Here is a 14,961-nt window from a genome sequence, read left to right as displayed (position 1 = left end):
AGTCGCTGAATCATTTTTAGCTTGATCCTAAAGGGAATTCCCTGTTCCTTTTTATATGCACAGTTAGCAGTTTTCTATCTTAAAGCATCAAACAGAATATCTTAAGATACTTCACATATTGCTTTGATCTGCCCTCTCTCTAAATGGTTGCTAGTAAAAGGCTTTTCCTTTCTCAGAAAAAGTAACAGAAGCTACCTTTAGAAGGCCAATGAGACACCCTCGGGTTGTGCCTGTTCATGCAGGTGGCCGGGGCAGTGGGACACAGGGTCAGGGCCCCTTCTAGAGCAGAACTTGTCCTCCAGACAGTGATCTACTCAGGCATCTGCACTCAGAACCCTTCTGTTGGTGTTCTACGGTTTGCTCTGGAGACTTAGTGCCACTTTTACCAGATATTTTCCTAGGCCCTGGAGGACTTGGGATCGAGGGGGGAGAGAGACTAGAGAGTAGATTTAAGTAAATGGTGAAAGGATTTCTTTCTCTAGTTCATGCCCTGTAGTTGTGGACATGGAGCACTAGAACACATTGGTGGCTCTCAGAACCCTCTTTTTCAGAAGAATGCACATTGAGGTTTCTTGATATTTAAGTAATTTATCAGAAGTTACTTAAATAGGAGTAGGGAGAATAGGGAATTACTGAATTGTTTCTATTGGAATGATGAAAATGGTCTAGAAATATATATTAATAGTAATTACCCAACTTTATGCCCTCCCATTGTACTTTTTAAAATGGTTAAAACAATAACTTCGTTATATATACTTCCACACTTTGTTAGGCTACTATTTGACAACTTCTGTTACTCATTCCAACACTGCACAAAAGAAGATCTGCATTTAAATGTAGACAAGGACTTCTGTTCTTTTCTGCTAAAATTAAAAAAAATATTTTTCCTGTTATATTTTAAGGGTATAGCTAATATTTTGCTTTTTAACCTTTGTCAAGATTAACAATGGCTGCATCTCTGAAATCAATTTAGTAAGCATGGTCATAATTTTATAATCATTAGCAATGGGAATTAGTTTGCCACATAAGCTATTTTTGTGAAATTCTAAGAGCAATGAAAACCACATGAAACCATAAACTCCAAACCACTGTGGTGAATTAAAATGCTCAGTCAATGCAGTACCTTGAGTTGAAGTTGTTTTCTTAGTACAAGAATCCAACCAAATCAGAGGCCCTGAATCACCAAATATTTGAGCTTTTACTTCTCAGGCTGCCTTATCTAAGCTGTGCCTACTACCTAGGTTTGCTTTAAAAGGCTGTGAGTTAAATTAACAGTGCAGACTGTAAGTTTGTAATGCCAAGAGCATTAGTATTGTTCACTATTTGTCTCCGCTCTATCTCCCATGTTGGAATCACTGAAGTCTTCATATATATATATATATATATATATACACCCCTAACACGTTAACATGTAATCCTGGAAAACTTTACTTCAATAATATTGCTAAAATTTTTGGGTTATTTAACAGGCCAAGGGATAGAGAAAAGGGTCAACTAAAATGATTAGAATTCAGCAGAAATTGTTATATGAATTATGACTCAATTCTGAAAGAAAATGTCAGAACAGTTTCAGAAAACTTAATATATTTCCTAAAGCATGTTAAATATATTTCCTAAAGCATGTTAATTATTACCAATTTAATAGCTCCTGGAATTTAAAAAGTGTCAGAAATTCCATTCATCATGATTAAAATTATTACCCTATAATGCCCCCAAGAAGTTTGCCTCCTTTTAAGGGAGACATTAACCTACAAGTAGCTTAGTGTGTGATTTTGCATATATCATCCTGAAATGTATAATGTCTGAATCTCACCTGACTTATAGATGGCAGAAAGCTACTAATCAACCCCTTTGCTTTCACCTCAAGTGTTTCTTTCAGAGAAATTGTGGTGAGCTTACTATCTCATCAGGTGTTACTCCAGAACTTATATGACATTTTGTTAGAAGAATTTGTCAAAGGCCCCTCTCCTGGAGAGGAGAAGACCGTCCAGGTGCCAGAAACAAAGCTGGCTGGCTTCCTCAGATACATCTCCATGCAGAACCTGGCGGTCATCTTTGACCTGCTGCTGGACTCGTACAGGACGGCCAGGGAGTTTGACACCAGCCCCGGGTTGAAGTGCCTGCTGAAGAAAGTATCTGGCATCGGGGGTGCAGCCAACCTCTACCGCCAGTCTGCCATGAGTTTCAACATTTATTTCCATGCTCTGGTCTGTGCTGTCCTCACCAATCAGGAAACCATCACTGCCGAGCAAGTGAAGAAGGTCCTCTTTGAAGATGATGAGAGAAGCACAGACTCGTCGCAACAGTGTTCGTCAGAAGACGAAGACATTTTTGAGGAGACTGCCCAGGTGAGTCCCCCTCGAGGCAAGGAGAAGAGGCAGTGGAGGGCTCGCATGCCCTCTCTGAGTGTCCAGCCCATCAGCAATGCAGACTGGGTGTGGCTGGTCAAGAGGCTCCACAAACTATGCATGGAGCTCTGCAATAACTACATCCAGATGCACCTGGACTTGGAAAGCAGCATGGAGGAAGCGCCCATCTTCAAGAGCGACCCCTTCTTCATCCTTCCCTCCTTCCAGTCGGAGTCATCCACCCCGTCCACTGGCGGGTTCTCGGGCAAAGACACCCCCTCTGAGGATGACCGAAGCCAGGCACGGGACCACCTGGGCGAGTCTCTGAGCCTGAGGGTGGGGGGCGGAGAAATGCTGCTGCTGCCCCCCAGCCCCAAGGTGGAGAAGAAGGATCCCATCCGCAAGAAGGAGTGGTGGGAGAACGCGGGTAACAAGATCTACACCATGGCAGCGGACAAGACCATTTCGAAGCTGATGACGGAATACAAGAAGAGGAAGCAGCAGCACAACCTGCCCGCGTTCCCCAAAGAGGTCAAAGTGGAGAAGAAGGGTGAGCCGCTGGGCCCCCGGGGCCAAGACTCCCCACTGCTGCAGCGTCCCCAGCACCTGATGGACCAGGGGCAGATGCGGCACTCCTTCAGCGCCGGCCCCGAGCTGCTGCGGCAGGAGAAGAGGCCTCGCTCGGGCTCCACCGGGAGCTCCCTGAGCGTCTCCGTGAGAGATGCTGAAGCACAGATCCAGGTGGGTGCTGGGCTCTGAGAACACACCCCCCCCCCCCCGGCACACTCTCAGACTGACCAGGCTGCCAGGTCACCCCACGAGGCAGGCCCGCCCGAGTCTAGAGGGAGGATTGCTCTGTCCATGATCCATGAGACACGGCAGTTTCCTCCTGTTCCTTTCAGGGATTGTATTCATGAGTTAATCAGATGTCCCTGAGAATCAGGTGTCCCTGGATAAATAAGACTAAGCTAAAGCTTGTAGAGTAAGGGGCCTCCCCTGATGGCGCAGTGGTTGCGCGCTGGGCTGCGAAGCTGCCCACAGCCTCTGCAGCGCCGGTTCGATCCCGGGCCCCGGCCGTTCATTCGGGCCCGGGCCTTGCACACAGGCAAGGGTCCCACATGGGGGCCCCCCGGCCGCACCACTGGCAAGGGTCCTACATGGTGCGCAGACCTTTCCAGCCACGCCCGCTGCTCCCCTGAGTCTAAGACCTTTCCAGCCACGCCCGCTGCTCCCCTGAGTCTAGAGGGAGGACTGCTCTGTCCGTGATCCATGAGACGCAGCAATTTCCTCCTGTTCCTTTCAGGGATTAGTATTCATGTGTTAATCAGATGTTCCTGAGAATCAGGTGTTCCTGGATAAATAGGACTAAGCTAAAGATTGCAGAGTAAGGGGCCTCCCCTGGTGGCTGAGCGCTGGGCTGCGAAGCTGCCCACAGTCTCTGCAGCACCAGTTCGATCCCCGGCCTCTGGCGAGGGCCAAGCCCACTGCCTCCCGAGGGTCTCACCCCCAAAAAAAAGAACCTGCAGTTGATCATTTGAGAACACGGAAGAGATTCTGAGTTATCAAGAATTATATAAAATGGCAAAGTACATTTTATAGGTTTATAGCAATGAATTGTTTAACTCATGTTTTTCTGACCCATCCTGACCTCCTAAAGTTTCTATTTTAGATAGCTATCAGTTTATTTACCATATTTCTAATTCAATAGTACATCAAAAAGGTAATCTGGAGAAACCTTTAAAAATCATCTGAAAGTCTTTCTACATTTAAATCTAGTTTTTTTACGTTATAGACACCTGTCAATGGGCAGAATGATCTTAGGCCCTGGGATTCTGTGAATCCCCAGAATTATCTTGGGCTAGATTTGCAAAAGTATCCAAACTGAGCTGTATAGTTATTGTTCAACAGTGACTTTCAAGTCATTGTAAATTAAGGTAGATTTTCCAAATTTTCTGAGCACTGTAGGGACTTAACTTTCAGATGGCATATGGTCATCTTGTTATGAGTTTTCATAAATCTAAGGAATAGATGTGATTTTTGTTATTTGTAAAAGCTGGAAAGGTTTTTCTAATGTTAGGAGTCTGATTCCTTATTTATTATAACCATGGCTTAATCACACCTGAGAATTCAGAGAAAACAGATAATTCTCTTAAATCCTTTGTCCTAGGCATGGACCAACATGGTGCTAACAGTTCTCAATCAGATTCAGATCCTCCCTGACCAGACCTTCATGGCCCTGCAGCCGGCAGTGTTCCCGTGCATCAGCCAACTGACCTGTCATGTGACTGACATCAGAGTTCGCCAGGCTGTGAGAGAATGGCTGGGCAGAGTGGGCCGTGTCTATGACATCATTTTGTAGAAGCCCACAGGGATAAAATGCAGTACAAGGAAACAGCAGTGAGAGCAAGCGGTCACCTGGCGATCCATCGAATAGCGTTCTCACCACCACTGAAACCTGTTCTCAGACAGTCAGCTGTTCCCAAACGCATCAGCATTGGCGCCGACCTGGATACCCAGGCTATCTCTACATAACACAGACGGTACTTTGGTTTTGCACATTATTTCAGAAGAGTCCACATTCCTTGCCACATTTCTAAATCTTGAAGTTTAATTCCCAGTGCTTTTACCTGCAGTGTTAGGGTCACTTTCAAGAACCACGCCTTTGAAAACACATTGATGGTCATTTTTAACACAATTACTGAAGAAAGATCTACTGTTAAATGCAGCTGATACATAAGCATGCACGTATCTAGTACCAGATATTAGTCATTGGAGGCAGCTTTAAATTTTAATTATGGGTTTGGTGGGCAAGAAAAGTTAGAGAAATATAGTCTTAGGTGTTATAATCAAGAAAGGTAGGACTTACTCTAAAATTTCACATTTCAAAATTATTCCTAAATTGTTGAGTTTTTTGGTTGGTATTCACCAACTTCATGTAAGGTACTGTTATGCCTCTATTTCCCTACTTCTGAAGGAAGAAAATTCTTTCCTGTCATGGTTTGGAGTCTGCGGCATGACAGACTTTGATATACTGTACCTAGTAAATGTTCCAGATACTGCTACGGGGTGTGAGCAGCCACTCGGGCTGACCTGCTAGTCTCTGCTTTTGCTCCCAAGGCCAAAAAGGAAAGAAAAAATGGTGCCTTAGTCCCTTGTTGCACAGACATTTCTATGGTCCACAGTTATCTATAGTATTTGGCTTTTTAAAAAACAAACATTAAAATGCAGCTCATTTTATATCAGCACCCTTGGAGGAAAGGAACTCAGATCTCCATTTAGTGAGCGGTCTTCTCAGGGAAGAGGCAGAAGATGTGGGGTAGGGAGAAAGCCGAAAGGGATGGGAAAGGTATTACAGTGTAATCAATTTTAGTCTTAAAATATTTTATAACATCATTAAATTATGGTGTCAGCTATATAAGCTCTAGTCTCAGAAAAAAAATAAGACTAAAGGAGGAGGAGGAGGCACAAAATAAAACATAGGAAATGAATTTTTAACAGTTTAAAATATTTCTCCTCACTGGCAGGTGAATTTACCCTACGCCTGTGATCTATTATTTTAAGTGGATTTTTTTCCCTAAAAATGACTAGAAAAGCAGTTTAGAATATATTATTTATGATGACTGAAAGTCTTCAGCCCACACACATACATTTTAGAGAGTAGTTAGTTGCTATGATATATATTATAATTTTCCTAGCCCCTAAAATGCATTTATAACAAAATGTCATTTTTAAAAATAAAGCATCAACTCTTCAATATTGAATTAAGGACTTACAGCTGACAGCTTTATTCAGTGCTGGTATTTGTAAACAGTGTCTTGAGAATTATGTAAGTATCCACAAGAGTGAGTGAAAATTGTTCCTAAGCTGTCATGGAAGGCAGAGTTGTGATTTATCTAGGCAATCTAAAAACAAGAACCTTCTTCACTATGCCATCAAGAAATCACCACCACAGGCTCCAGAAGACACTCTTTCAGTTCCTCAAAACATTCTCCTTGCCTTCCATTTTAGCTCATTAAACAATATTAAATAATAATTCAAGTTTAGAAACAGCTCAACTATTTGAGTTTTGGGGATAACAATGAGCTGCATTCCGTCCTTTGAAATTTTAAACTTTGTAACTTATCTGAGGTTCAGGGCTCTTTAGTGAGCCCATGAGTACAGCTTCAGTGAAGGGAAGTATCAAATTAGAGTCACTACACACTGTTTACATGTGGCCACTTATTATAAAGTACAAAAATTCAAGGGAGATCAGCCTTTTATGAAGGTCATGTCCAGAAGTTAGCTGTCTAAACACTGCCCTAGCAAGGGTCCAGAGAACAAAATGTCAAGTGAAGGCACATAGCTCTGTACTTGCAATTTTTGTGAGAGGGCTGGGTCCTTTACCATTCTCTTTTCTATGACCCACTGGAGGTCAACATTGGACCTCCCTTCACAGCGTACTCTAATCCACATCCGTGCCAGATTTCAACCAGAAAATAAGCTAAGTCCCAGTAATACCTCTAAGAAGTATATGCATTTGTCAAAACAGACTTTCCTTGATGCAAATAATCTCAACAAATAGGACTCAGGTCAGGAGGAGCGGGGGAGATTATTAGGAACACTTGGTGGCCAGTCCCTCACTCTTCCTGGTACCTGGCTTTGCCTCTCTCCCCCCCCCCGCCCCCAACTTCCTTCATTGTCTTGAACAGTGGCAGGTATTTTTCTCTCCACACTCATATGGCAACAGTCAGATCAAGGTCGAGACCACCTTTGCAGTTTGGAACAGCTATTACCATGTATTTATAGACGTGAGATAAACACAACATTGCACATTGCTTTTAGTTGCCTGTACTGCCAAGTGTATGCTACACACTAAGGCTGAAAGATTTGCTTTCTCCTGTTCTGGTGAAGTGTGCACCATGAAAGCAGCACCTGGACAACTCAGAGGAATTGCTGACTGAATGGCCCAGCCAAGTACACACACATCAGACTGCTCCCACCACTAGGGGGCAGAGGCTGGATGGAGGCTGTTTGAATTCCCACAGGCACTCTCCTAGCTCTGGCTTCTCCTGACCAGCTTTTAAATATGCGTGGCTACCTTTTTACCATCTTGTCTTCTCTCCCTGTAACTTTTCCAGCCTTCTCCACAATCACAAAGCTAGGCCACTCTGACACTATCTAAATGACGATAAAGACAGATAATGACATACACAGTAGCTCAGATTTTTTTTTTAATGTTCTTCACTAGTCTGATCTGGTCTCCAAAGACGGTTTTTCCATTTCCAGAGGGAGATAAAAAGGTAGAAGTAAGGAAGTGTTTGAATTGTCAGTGGGTAAAGACCTCTGCCCCTTTCATGCATGTTTGTCACAGCTCACCATCATTCCGTAACTCCAAAAGTACCACTAAATTGGAACTTCCTGCCACACTATCACTATATATTTTGTTCTTGTTTTAAGAAAACTTCTACAGTCAGTTAAAAAAAAAAGTCAAATAGCCTTAACTGTAGGAAAGTAATACACTTATATAATAGATATATATTGACTTGACTTCCCCAAATACACCACAATATACAGGAAAAGTTCTCTTTCTCACAAAGGAAGAGCACTTTTGTGTCAGTACCATCAAACTAAAGGAGGAAGGCCTTTGTAGCTCATAACAGACAGCAGAAAGGAGGTGACATTTGTGGAGGTGCCAGTGACTGTGAACCTTTACCTATGTTATATTTAATTCTCACAATTACCTTGTGAAACAATAATCCTCATTTTTACAGATGAAGACACAGACCCAGATTAGTTAACTTGCCCAAGATGACCAGCAAATGGCAAAGCTGGTGGCAAGAGAGGTGTCCTGAATTCAGAGGCCACGCTCTCTCCTCCACACCATGTCTAAGCTCCCAGGGTAAATGCTTTAGTGTTTCAAGGAATTAAATGGTTAAAATGAGCTGAAAATACTGATTGAGGTCTCAGATCTAGAACGTGGAGTGGGGCTAGGATCCAAATATGGTTTTAAGAAGGAAGTGAGTGTTTATACATAGAAATTTTATACGTATAATTTTTTTGAATGTTTGAAAATAAAGCAAGCAACATCTAAATTTTCATCTTAAAGTGAACCTCCAGAGGTAATTTAGAGAATTCAGATAAGGCGGAAATGACGGGATATTACTGTTCATGGCCAGCTGTTATGCAGAAAATCATGACACTGTGTCTGGAATAACATGCACAGTTTGTACGCCTTTTTTCAATTACCACTTAATCACTCAGAATAAAGTGCCCTGTAGCCAACAGTGCCTCTCTACTTGCTTCCTGGCAAGTATATAGTACTAAAATTATAGGTCTTATCAAAGTTTGGAAATATGCAAAATGACCATTTTTCAAAGAGTACATTCTCTGAAGAGGAAACCACTGGTAGAACAAGATTATTTAAAGATCCAGGTACTGAGGGCATCAGGTCAATACCATACCATGTACCACAACGCCTAAATATTTCTACTTGCTTTGCAGACAAGGGAACAGGCAGAAAGAACATTCAACATATTGCAGTAACCTAATGACAGAACTCACATATGCTTGGGTACCATTATACAATCCTAGTGAGATTTAGAGTGGCCTTAACAGAGCAAGACTGTTTTAAGCACTTTTCATTGGAAATATGAGCTGCGTGTTGGGCAAGATTTATGAAATTGGTACAGAACTCAGAATTATGCCTCATCAAGAAGTTCTCCTTATTCACTAGGGGAGCAATTTAGAAAACTGTCTTTTTGTGAGATTCCCTTCCTCTGTCTGTATTGTAAAGTTTGTATTTGATGTGGAAATAACAAAGAACTTAAAGTTTTGAACTAGAACACCATTTAGATTTCCAAAACAATTATTACTTCAGGGAAGATAGACCAAAAAAATATATGTAAGCATCCTCTGGGATAGTGTAGGAGAAACTCAGCTGAGAACTATGCTCCGTTTACTTATAAACAGTGGTACCACTAATTAATTGAAGAAAACACACTACCACACCACATACAGACCACATACAGTCCCATATAGAACCTCCCCCCCGCCCCCACTGTCTTTGAGTAGTGAAGCAGGGGGGGGCTCCAGGGAGGAGAGACTAACCATCTTAGTAACAATGCCAGTCAACTGCTGGTGAATCACATCCAACAATGGTCTTTCCAGCCTTTGTACTACCAAGAATTGTTTATCCTGTTGCTTCTTATCGCAAAGGCTTAAGTAGTCATTACCTAGTGTCTTTGGACTTTAGAAAGTGGTTCTCAAACTTCAGCTCACATCAGAATCACCAGGTGAGCCTGTTAACACAGCTAGCTAGGCGTAGGCCCAGTGTCTGATTCAGTAGGTCTGGGAACTTGCCTTTCTACCGAGTTCCCAGGTGAGGTCAATGCTGCTGGTGTAGGGACCACACTGAGAACCACCACCCTGAAAACAATTTTGCAACCACTCCCTTTAAGATCAAGCTGATTTATCAAGCACTAGAGGAAAAAAGGAACTTGACCTTGGGCAGACACCTTGGGATTGGATTCTCTATAGCATTCCTGCTCGATCTTCCCAGTTTCCAGGTTTATCATACCAACAACTGATTTTTACAAGCTAGAAGACAATGAATGTAAAAGTTCTATGGAACAGTGAAATCAGTGTATGCTTCTCGTCTTTGTATTTAGAAACTTTGATTCTACAGATGATCATTTGTATCATGTTGACCCTTTGACTTGTACTGAGGTGATTTGAAATTTAAGTATGTAGTGCTGGAGTTTTCTCTGTCCCTACAGTTTTAATGAGATGTTTCCATGTTGAATCCATTACAGCCTTGGCTCCTGGCTTCCAGAAGTTTTTGAATAGTTGCTTGCCAGTAGTTTAATATCCCCCATTAGTCACCAAATTATCAGTGTATCAAAATATTACACTATTTGATGTATCTTCATCTTTAACTGTCTGGTGTCAGTATTTTAATTACCTATATATCTGTAAAGAGTCTACCAAATGGCTTCATGGAATTTGCAAACTGAATCAACTCCCTTTTGAGCAGTAATGTGCCTATTTTAAGAACTTTTCAGTAAATGTATTTGTGAACATATCTGCACAACAGAGAACATATTCATCTTATCTTCCAAATGATGGGGAAAATTTAAAAGTACATCAATATGCTTTGGGAATACAGTAAAATCATGCTAACTCACATATAAATAGAGCCTTAGTTTATTCCTTAAATCTTTTTCAATTCACTTTGGAAATTCTTTTCCCATTAAAAAAACAAAGGGAATAATTCAGGCCTCCCCTGGTGGCACAGCGGTTGAGCGCTGGGCTACGAGGCTGCCTGCCAGCCTCTGCAGCGCAGGTTTGTACCCCAGCCAGTGGCGAGGGTCCCACCAAACCACCAAAAAAAAAAAAAAACACACAAAGGGAATCATTCAAGAGAAAAAATTAAAGTGACATTTATAAACTATATTAATTATGCAAAATTCTTACTGGTTTGATAGTTTCTCTAAAGACTTCTTAAATTTACTGACATGATTTAAATTTTTTGAGACTATTGTATGCAGAGAAAGCAATGACTACATTTACTAGAATTAATGAGATCAGAAAGTAGATCAAGTATTAATGGTATCAAGAATCAAGTTCTTGCCTCTGCAGATGGAAATAGTTTTTTTTTTTCACTTTGGTTTACATAATTATTTTTGGAAATTATGTGTGCATTTAGTTTTCTAATTGATTATAAAATTCAATTTAAAAAAAATCAGTCTAGAAATAATTTATTTTTAATTTGCTTTACTAACTGGTGCCAAAAAGGGGTGGGGAGAATCCAGAAGCCAATCCTGAGAACTAACATGCAAAATATTATGTTGTAAAGTGAGAGAAGTCCAAGCCCAACAGAGCTGACTCTCCAGGGGCCATTAATAGCTGCTCGTGACTATGGGCCGGCCACTTCGCGTCTTCCCTCTGCAGTCTTTCATCTGACATTTGTTGGAAGTGATCCTCTGTAATAAAAACTGGTTTCCCATGAAATAGGCAAAACTAGATAAAAATTAATGCTTTCAATATTTTGGTTCCATTTTCACTGCCACCGTGCAGTAGACTGCTCTCCTAAGGTGTGATGGGGCGGGGGGCGGGGGGGGTTGCCTCAAGGGAAAGACTGATTTTGATTTGGTTTTGGTGGGGGGCGGGGGACTGAGAATGAGAGGTTTACTGCCCTAATCATGCCCAAAGACATGATTAAGATGATTTTCCTGCTTTTACAAGAGAACAAAACAATTGCATTATAAACAGTTCCACTTCTACCCTCTTCCAACTCTCAATAAAGCCAACCAGTGGTAAGGGTCCTTTATTCTCGTATTATGCCAAAGAATTGACTTGTTTTAATTGAAAATTATAAATAAATGAAGCTTGGTATAGCCATAATGATGTGCGTCAGCATACCCCCATTTTAGCTATAGAATGTAGAACACATCCTTGCCACTCCACTCACCAGGAGCCTTGAAGCATTTCGTTTACTCCAAAGGACTCGTTGAGAAAGTACAATATTTGTCTTGCCTTCATGTTTAGTCAGTTTGGTCATATTTATTTTTTTAAAAACTGAAAACTATCCTCCTTTATATGTTGATATAACTGTTTGATTTGATATAATCTGTTGGTTGGCAGGTCCCTCTAAGCAAGCTTGCAATTGTATTTTGTGTATATTTTATTGGAGGTGAAAATGAAAATTCTAAAGAGAAAATATTTTAAAAGATACTGTATTTATGTTGCTTGTGTTGTAGAATAAAGATTCAAATGCATTAAAGAAATTTGTTTAATAGTTTACTGAATAAATCTATCAAAATAATTTATGTGAATATTCTGTGCTTACAGAATTCTGCCAAAAGAAATAAGCAATTCATAACTCCAGTTGAAGAGGGAGGCCCCTTCGAATTTGTTGACACAGCTAGTCACAATGGACAATCTGGTACATGCCAAGAAAATACACACCACTATTTCCTTTTAAAAATGAGATTGTTTTACAATATTTTTTCTTCATAAGAATGAATATCAATTTTAGATATTCAGACACTAAGTTACACAAATAATTGACTCAATTGATAGGGATATTTTTACTCATAGGTATATTGAAAAAGAGCTGCTTACAGGTTCATGATCTTACTGTTTTGGAGTTTTAAGATGGACTATTCCAGAAGCCTATCAATGGTATGTATGAGCTTCAGAATCATTGTGCCCAAATTGTGAAAAACAGCTTATTTGGCCAATGGAGAGGTAAAAGATGTAGACAATGACATAGAGAAAGAAACATGATTTATGGCTATATATACAGATTCCATCATTGTAGCATAACTTCTGGTAACCTCCAGTTGTACCACTAACACTCAATCATGCCCATCATAAGGCCTAAACACTCTGTATAAAGACATCACAAAGCTAAGGAACCAATCAAGTTCATTGATGGAAACAGCTGTGACAGAGAAGCGAAGACCCTGGACCTTTGCCAGGGAATCAGAGTTCACATCCGAAGTTTTGCCCCTTCCTGGGAGTAGGAAAATCAGACAACACACGTGCAGAGCCTGAGGTCCCTGCTCTAAAATGCCTCAAAGGGTTGTTGAAGTGCTTTGAAAATGCTTCTACCTAGTAAATGCTTCTATGTCTTAGAGGGTAACACAAATATAAATAGCCCGACTATTTTGCAAGATGACATACTTGCTAATATATCACAACACAGAAAACTTATATTTTGTGCCAGTCAGTCATGAGGGACTCAGCAGTTCAGATCCCGATTTCTTTGATCAAAACACTTTAGAAATAAATTTTCAGCCAATAGCCAATTCTTCTGTTATTGAAATCCAGCAATGAATATAATATGTGCATAAAACTATTTTTTTTCTTTAGAGACTTGATATACTTCAACTTTTTAGCTTACGATCAAAACTTGAATTATAATTTATCTTTGATAAATATTTAATATCACTCATTAGAAAAATTCACTTTTCCATCTGGCTTATAGATAGATTCAATAAGCAAGTGAAAATAAAATTGAGGCCTAATGCAATACTGTGGCTTTCACATACTGGCCGGCATTCCTGTTGTCTCAAGCCTTTCCAGGGCACTCTAAGCATGCCTTTCATCTCCTTTGTTTTTGTTTATAGATTCCTAGTTACAACATCAAGCCGGTGGATGTTCTGAGTCTGCCCTGCTAACAATTTGTTTGCACAAAATCTTTCATTGTCAGAAAAACAAACTATCCAGTTAGTTGATCTCATCCAAACACAGACATGACAATTAAATAGCAGAGAGTTTACTAGCAGTATCGTCATTAAAGAAGGTATTATTTCAACATAAAGAGATTAAATTCACAACAGTTTGGAGCTAAGAACTGTACTACTGACTTTAGCTGACTTTGATGTGATTACCTAGTCTTCTTTTATCAATATCTAATTGTTGGCTATATTGAGCTACAGATGATGTAAGGAAGTGAAACAATTGCCTCTCTAACAGAATAATCCTCAAGAAAATTAGATGTTAAATGTGACGATACAAATGACTCCACTATAAATCAACTTTAAAAAAAAAAATGAGGGCCTCCCCTGGTGGCGCAGCGGTTGAGCGCTGGGTTTTGAGGCTGCCTGCAGCCTCTACAACACCAATTCGATCCCCAGCCACCAGTGAGGGTCCCACAAAAAAATAAAAATAAAAATAAAATGAGTACTGAAGTTGATTTACCACATATGAGGAAAGGATAATGTGGACTATAGTTAAAAGTTCAATATTTCAAAGTTTGTTTTAATGTATGGCCATCAAATCAGTAAATACTTGGATTTTCTAATATAACAATGGGTTGTAAAAACAACATTCTTCTAAAAGCCCAGATTTACTTTTCAAGTGGACAGAATCTATATTAATACAGATTTTTCAAATAAAAACTATTTAGAAACAGGATCCCTGGAAAATTAGCTGCACATGTTTGACATCTGGTCTAAGCACAACAGAATGAAGACAGCCCACGTCTACATGAGCACAGAAGTACATTTTACATCATTGAATTGATTAGTTGAATGTAACCAACTCTTATATCTGTGTTAGGAAAGGCTGTAAAAACAAGGATTAGAGCATGCACAAGGACAAAAAACAGTATCTCTTACTCATTCTATTTTCTGTCAACCCCTGCTATGCTCAGCCAGGCAGTGGCCCCTTCTTACCCTACCCTGGCTCAGTTGGACTTTCCTCTCCTACACGTTGCCCCCTCACTTTCTGCTCACACTGCTCCAAAGAATCAAATATGAAATCAAAATGACAGAGTTGTCTCAAAAGCTACCAGGGAGGATGTTCAGGATTTGGTAATTACCAAAATAATTGGAATTGTATCTTTCATGAAGCAGTGGACTGGCTAACATTTAAGAACAGCCATATGTGCGGATTTACAGGACCCCTCCCCCAGAGATTGTGGCTGAGCGCTACCAGGACACCTTTCTTCAATATGCACTAAGTAGACTCTTGTGACTAAAACTGAAAAGTCTACTTGAGATGTTCATTTATGGTCTTATTTTCTTCAAGTAATTCCTCACTGCTTTCTCCATGCTCAAGCAGATACTTGGCTGAAGGCTTGGTTGTTCCAGGGTAGGAATACGAGGAGACAGAATGATGAAACATT

At 40.5% G+C, this 14,961-nt stretch overlaps 1 protein-coding gene across 1 annotated transcript in view; it reads left to right on the top strand.

Annotated features, from left to right (window-relative positions):
* The window catches only part of ARFGEF3 (ARFGEF family member 3), a gene marked incomplete at its 5' end in the record, with an annotated part of 132,306 nt that extends 127,440 nt beyond the window's left edge, over positions 1–4,866 (top strand). The window contains 2 exons of the mRNA XM_084227681.1: positions 1,868–3,089; positions 4,516–4,866. Coding sequence (XP_084083807.1) covers positions 1,868–3,089; positions 4,516–4,707 — 1,414 coding nt within the window. The 3' untranslated portion in view covers positions 4,708–4,866. The remainder of the gene's footprint in view (positions 1–1,867; positions 3,090–4,515) is intronic.
* Between the last annotated feature and the right edge of the window lie 10,095 nt (positions 4,867–14,961).

The sequence above is a fragment of the Talpa europaea genome (assembly GCF_964194135.1).
Source record: "Talpa europaea genome assembly, chromosome: 2".
Classification (NCBI taxonomy): Eukaryota; Metazoa; Chordata; class Mammalia; order Eulipotyphla; family Talpidae; genus Talpa; species Talpa europaea.
The sequence above is the reverse complement of the archived record's forward strand: the minus strand, read 5'-3'. Positions and strand labels throughout refer to the sequence as shown.